The sequence below is a fragment of the Hippocampus comes genome, unplaced genomic scaffold (assembly GCF_001891065.2).
Source record: "Hippocampus comes isolate QL1 unplaced genomic scaffold, H_comes_QL1_v1.1 scaffold699, whole genome shotgun sequence".
Lineage (NCBI taxonomy): Eukaryota > Metazoa > Chordata > Actinopteri > Syngnathiformes > Syngnathidae > Hippocampus > Hippocampus comes.
Window position 1 is genome coordinate 220,177 of NW_017805822.1, and position 6,859 is coordinate 227,035.

Consider the following 6,859-nt stretch of genomic DNA (forward strand, 5'->3'; position numbering starts at 1 on the left):
CAAGGAAAAAAAAGGAAAGCAAAAAAAAAAAAAGCATCCGCTACTCACGCACGGCTGCTTGCCGAGTCCAAAAGAAAAGAGACATCTTCCCCTAGATAAACAGACATCGGTTGAAGGGACGGTTAAACGCTTTGCATAAGACGCGCACGTCTGCTGGGGTTTTTTTTTTCCTTGTTTGTTTCCGATTACGTCGGAGGTGTGCGACGTGCACCATTTGCTTTTGTCCGTGTAAATGCAGGGCCGCGATGAGCGATGCGCGGCAGGTTTTGTGCCGCGGTGACGGCGAGGTGAAGAGAAAAGCCAGCCCCGACCCTCTTCGTTGCTACGACGCCAGCTTTGGTCGTACTGACCCGTTGGGAGCCGCGCGCACCTCTCAACGCGGCGTCTCTCAATTGCGGGTTCGGGGTCCCCGCGTGTCCTGGAAAACCCGGCAAAGGGTCGAGCCGTTTTGCGAGTCCGAGAAAGAAAGCACCCGGCTGTCGGTTCGATGCCCCGATGACTCGGAGTGCAGCGTCTGCCCGTCGTCCCGTGTGATGTGCTCTTCTTGAATGCCAATTGTGTTTTGATTGGCATGAACCAGAGCGAGAGAGGGAGAGAGAGAGGGAGGGAGGGAGGGAGGGAGAGGGAGGTTCGTGCAGCCATTGCCAGCGATTCAGGGCCGATAATGCACAGTAGAGTAGATCAGTCATGGGTGTCCTTTATCCACTTGACTTGGCGTGATGGGCGCCTCTCGTGACTCGCCGCTTGCCTGCGCTTCACACGGGGGCGCCGCCGCCGCACGCCAAACAATGGGTCAATGGAGGCCCCGCCCCGGCAACCCCGGGAGGACGGCGCTCGCCGCCGACGCGGCTAATGTATATGTCGCGAGCGGAAACGTTGCCGGCTTTTGTTCTTTTCAGGTCAAAGCGCGTTAGCGTATCGCGCCGCGTAGCCGCCGGGCGCCGCCGCTTTACAGTAGCTGCTCCGATGACTGTCATCGAGGCCGCGTTCGCTCCCAAAGACCTCGGCCGTGCGCTTCACTTGAGTTTCACTTTTGAGTGCGATGCATGCATTTTACTTTCAGGTGCTTTTTTTTTCCTTTTCACTTTTCTGAAGGTGCGGGCTTTCTTTTGCCCGAGCGAAGGATGTCAGGAACTTTCCGCTTTCTGCATGTGAGCGTCTGCGCCCGAGTGTAGGCTGAGGGTCGCTGCCGTCAAATGTCGCTACGTCGTAGCTCGAAACGGCAGAAGTCACATGACAAATGTTTTCCTTCTGTACTTGCATGTAATCCGGTTGCCCGATGGCGGGCGTCCGTCATGATCAGAGTGACTCATATCGATGAAGAAAGATTCTCAACAAGCCACCGATAATCCAAATCACAATAGTAATTGTAAACATTTCATTGATGAGCGCCTTTCCAAACACTCAAGGACACTTTACAACACGGGTGTCAAACTCAAGGCCCGGGGGCCAGAACTCGGGATCCGCTTTGTCCCGTCGGCGGACGCTCCGCGCCGCACGCCGGCTTCCCCTCCGCCCGTCTGGGTAGCTTTGGTGCGTCGGACACAAGTGTGTGCGTGCGTGTGCGATTATTGCGTGATGTACGTTCGCGGCGGCGGCTCGCTGACCCTTTGTGTGCCAAATGAACCCAAAAAGATGAAAATGGTGGCGATTTGTTTTTTTGTCTCATTAGGGCCCATCGAGTTTGAGGAGTGTAACGCCGCCATCGCCGCTGAAGGTCGGAGCTTCACTTCCCGTATCTCATCCATCATCCGTGTCAACAAATGGCGCGATCCACTCCGTTTTGTGTCGCCATAGGTGCCAAAGCCAGGAGGAGAAAGCCATTTGGCATCCCGGGACGCCGGAAAGACAAAGACACCGACTCCACGTAAGGATTTGCACAAGAAGCGCTGCTGACAAATGAAATGAGCCCTTGTCCCCAAATCCAAAAAGACACAAACGCATTTTAGTTTGTGTCTTTTCAAGCCTTCAGCTGCGGCATGATTTCCAACGATGTATGGCATCGGGAAATTTCACACAAATATTGGAGAGTGCCCGTTTGCAGCACGCTTTTCGGTCATCGAACAATACCAAATGCCTCGTATCGCCGCCGTTGGGCGGAATCCTCGAGTCTGCAAATCATTATTGATCAGGACATTTCAGGAAGCCCAACAGCATATCCAAAAGTTTTACTTTACGAATAATTTGAACAAAGAAAACCCCCAAAAAAGTGCTGATTTGTAAGTGGGGGTGGGAGGAGATTGAGCAATGGCACTTTGTGACGCTAGAAATAATTGTACTTTTGGGGGGTTTTTCCCGCCCTTCAAATCCGTCAACGATGGCAATCGCCGCTGCAGTAGCGTGTTACTAGCCGTTGTCCAAAGAGGCTGATTGTGTGCAATGCAATGTTTGTCTCAACAATGGCGAGTGTTTTGTCATGCTGCCGTGTCCCTTTGGTCTTGCAGGGAATCGACGGAAGCGGAAAGTGTGAGTAAACGGCTTCCTCTCTCTCCTCGTCGTGGTGGCGTGTCGTGTTGTTGTTGTCGCCGGCCATGTCGAGCAGCGGGGGGGGCGGCGCTCATTTTGTGTCGCGTCTTACTACTTGAACGTGTGACTCTCTCTCTCGCTCTCCCCGCTTCCTCTCTTGTTTGTTTTGCAGATTTGCTCATTCATTCATTCATTCATTGGGCTTGTCTTTGTTTGTGTTTGTAGAACGCTGCCAACGGCGCTCCCCCCGGATACTACGGGGCCATAGACATTCAGAACGCTGTAAGCGAGCCAACACGCGCACACTGCAGCGCATTGTTTTCCAAGTCACAGTCGTCCGTTTTCAATGAGCAAGTCTCCCGCGCGCGGTCCTCGTACGGTTCCCGTAGCTTGAATTTTTGGGACCATGATGTATCGGAGACCGACGTGTTTAGGAAACATCCTATTTTGACAAAACGCCTTTGTACAAAGAAACGCCTGGCCTCGAATGCCAGTCGACGGCGGCGCGTCGTGTACCGACGCAGCGGTACACGACTCCCCCTGCCGCCGACATGACTTCATCCGCATTTGCCTTTTTGCAGAATGTTCCGCGAGTCGACGACGAGGGCTTCTGCATCCGGCCCGAATCCCTGGAGAATGATATCCTTCAATGTCCGCTTCTCAATCCGAGGTCCTTGCCGCGCGCGCGTCGGTCTCCGTGCTCGTTGTCGTTTGTTTGTTTGTTTTCCCCTTCTTCTTTTGCTCCTTAACCGGACGGGGCCAACATGCCAAAGAGAATTCCTTCTACTCGTCCAGCGACTCGGAGGACGAGGAGGAGCCGCGCAAGTTCCACGTGGAGATCAAGCCCGTGCGGCCCAACGACGGCACGCACCAGAACCGCGCCGCCATCGACGAGCTCAAGGCCTCCGTCGGCAACATCGTCCTGTCGCCGCCGACCTCGGTACGTCGCTGTTGAAATGACACCCCCCACCCCCCTTCCCCGACGGTAAGGGAAAAAAAACCAAAATTGGTTGTCTTTCCCTCGCCCCGCGCTCGGCCCCCCCGGAAGGGGAAAGAACGCTCCCGCTCTGCAACACTAGAGGGCAACAGGGGAGCGTTTTGGTCACGCTTGACCGCCGACGGCATTCCTGGCCCCCTTTCAAGGCATTTATTTTTATACTTAACAAGAGCCTGAGCATTAGCTCGTGACTCGCATGAGGATTTACGCGATTGCATTAGCCCCCCCCCCCGCTGCCCCCCGCCCCCAAGGCGACTTAACGGAACACCAAGTTAAATACAGTGTTTACATACATTTCCCAGGATATCTTAACTTGACTTGGGGATTTTGAACTCATGTCTCCGGAATGGTTTCAGACAAAAATGAAGAGTTTGGCACAAAGGTTTTTCACATGCAAATGACGTATTTCCAGAACGAGCTCAAGACAAAAATGACAAGTGAGGTTTCCTTTGTTTGAAATCATCGCATTGTGTAAGCATCCATCAAGTTGTGCGCATGTCCTCAAGTTTTTCTGGACGCGAGTCAAAAATGTTGACGGCTCGAGGCGAGCCGCCGTGTGTTGAAGCAACCGCAGCAAATACACTCTGCAACTCGTCATTGCTGGGCGAAAATATTCACGTCCTACGCCGTGGCCATTCTTCACATACAGTATTTTCTCATCTGTGTCATGAAGGAAGAGAAGAAGGGGTGATTTCCAAAAACCAAACCCAATTTTCACTTGAACCGCTTTTACTGTCACCGAATGACTTCCTAATTGAGTGGCGACCTTTGATGAATGCGATCCTTCAATGGAAATGGATTTTCATCAAATAAAAAGTCCAAAGGAAAGAGAACTAGCAAGAAGCGTCACACGAATCACAAAACCGCCAAGGTTTTTTTTTTTTTTTTTTTTTTTTTTTTTTTAACAGGAAACGACCCCCCCTAGTCCAGTGCGGATGTTGCAAAAATGCCCGAGACTCTGATTAGGTGCGGCGGATAGGTTCTTAGCATCGCCAAATCTAAAGCGGGAGTTTCACAATGTTACAATGCACAAAACAAGATATAATACTGAGGAAGAATTTTTTTTGGGGAGGGGGGGGGGGGATAAAAAAAGTCTTCACAAGTTGACATCGAAAATTTGCCTGATGGCACAGTTCAGCTTTGTGAAGACCCGCTTCTACTTTTACCCAGCACTTGTGAATTATTGAAAGTTGTTTTTTTAGGTGTATTTTTTTAACTCCTAAAACAACTTTATGATAAAACACACACACACACGTGTGCACTTAAAGGAGTGTGTCGAAGCAGATGTTGTCAGATGCGCGCGCGTTTTGAAAATAAGCAGTCATAAAATATTCAAGTCACTTTGTGTGTGTGCGTGCATGTGCACGCGCCTGGCTTGGCATAGCAAAGCGCCTTCTTTTCCCCTGTTGGCTTTCTTGCATCGCAGTGGCACAGCCTCGCTCGACGGTGCTTTTCAAGTGTCCATTTTGGAAGCCGGGACTTCACGGCTCCGGCGTCGGCATCGGCATCGGGTCCGGCCGGGGAGCAAAATTGTCTCGCGGAAGCGGGGACGTGCGTGGTCACGTTTGAAACGAAATGGCGGCAGCTGACGAGACTTTTCTTCTTGGGAAAAGTGCGAGCCGGCGTGTCTCCTTTGGTCACGTTAAAGGGTGCGCATCGTCCTGCCTCGCGAAAGAAAAGCACCGTCGCCAAAGTCAAGTTTGGGCCAATGGAGAGATTTCTCGTGTCGACTGTACGAAGGCGGCCGGCCTCATTGCGGAACCGCGCGTGAACAAAAGCCCCATTCGAGCGACAAGAATTGCTCGCGACTCAGGCAGCCCCGCATGAAACGAAGGCGAATCAAATCCTGGTCAAGATGCGGGCATTTCTTTCCCGCGCGCGCCCCCTTGCTTTCCATTTTTGAGCCCCGGTCCCGCGAGTGTTGGACACTCGTGAGACTGGAGCGGTCTTCTCCCAAAAGCGCCTTTGACCTCCGCCCAAGTTCTTCGCTGTCAAGCGCGGAGGCGCCGGGTCCAAGATTGCGGTGCGCCTCCTTGTATTGCCCCCGGGCTTTGTCGATCGGCCGCCAAGCCCCCCAATCTGGCCCGTGAGCCCCGACCGCGTCATTTCCTCTTGATATCGACGGGAGGTTTCCCCGTGAAAAGACGCCATCCGTCGTCCTTTGGGCTGCTGATGCAATTGCATCATCTGGTGTCCATTATTGAAATGTCTCCCCCGCCTCCTGTTTGGCTCTGCCGCCGCCTCCTTTTCTATTTATGCGTGTGTGTGTGTGTGTGTGTGTGTGGTCACCCAGGAGAGCCGTAATTGAACCCATTTGCCACTTAGTGCCGTTTGGGACGGAACCTGGCCTGTTTTGTGTTGTTTTCTTGTTTCTTTCTTGCTTTCACACACACGCACACACTGAGGACTTGTTGCTGCTTTGACTCGGGCGATAAAAGCAAACGCGGTGCGAAATATATGGACAACGGAAGGCCTCATCCATGCTTTGAAAATGTCGAAAGTTGACGATGCTATTTTGTAACGTGTGCAAAGTCACTCAACGTTGCTTGTGGGGGATATGAAGCCCCAATGACGGCCTGGCCCGTTAAAAAAAAAAAGTTGACTACTTGACTTGCATTGCCCCCAAAAGAATTCTTTTGAAGTAGTTTGAGGAAAGCAACAGTTTTTTTTTTTTTTTTTTGGAATGGCACACCTCCCAAAAGGGATTTCAGTCAGTCCGTTTTCTCTTCCTACTTCTTCTTTTCAACCAAGTTGACTGCAGAGTTTCTCTCTTTTTCTTTTTTCAGGGCCAAATGCGGAGGAACCAATCCAGTGAGTATATGTTTTGCTCTTTCTTTCTTTCTTTTCCTTCGCCTCCTCGCGTCGTCCCCCAAGCGCCTTTTTACCGGGCGCTTGTTTTTCAAAGAAATGGCCGTTCTTTTCCCGGGAACGGCGGCCTTCGTTTGCCGCCTGCCTGAACTCACGTTTGATGGCGTGGCGGTGAGGAGGTGGTGTCGGTCGCTCCGGTGGGCGCCAAGCGCCGCTCGCGGGGCTCCGACCCTCTCGTCGTCTTATTTTCAAGATTTCAAGACTTTCCAGAGCAATACCTCACCGATTGTTGTATTTCGGAGACATAGATTGCCTCTCTTTTTTTTTTTTGCCATTTGTACCATTGTCAAAAGAAATCTTGCTTGATGACAGACCTCAGCGCTTATTGATTGGAGTTTTTGGCATGACACATCATTTTAACAAGGCTCATTTTTAAATGCTGGGATGAGATTTTAGTTAGAAATCTTGCTTGATGACAGACCTCAACGCTTGTTTATTGGAGTTTTTGGCATGACACATCATTTGAACAAGGAAACGAGGCTCATTTTTAAATGCTGGGATGAGATTTTAGTTCGTGAAGCAACAGGT

General features: G+C 51.5%; 1 protein-coding gene across 1 annotated transcript in view; it reads left to right on the forward strand.

Annotated features, from left to right (window-relative positions):
* Positions 1-6,859, forward strand: part of fcho2 (FCH and mu domain containing endocytic adaptor 2) — a 42,376-nt gene that overhangs the window by 27,562 nt on the left and 7,955 nt on the right. The window contains 7 exon segments of the mRNA XM_019886109.1: positions 1,673-1,717; positions 1,798-1,867; positions 2,445-2,466; positions 2,692-2,748; positions 3,048-3,105; positions 3,231-3,406; positions 6,250-6,376. Coding sequence (XP_019741668.1) covers positions 1,673-1,717; positions 1,798-1,867; positions 2,445-2,466; positions 2,692-2,748; positions 3,048-3,105; positions 3,231-3,406; positions 6,250-6,376 — 555 coding nt within the window.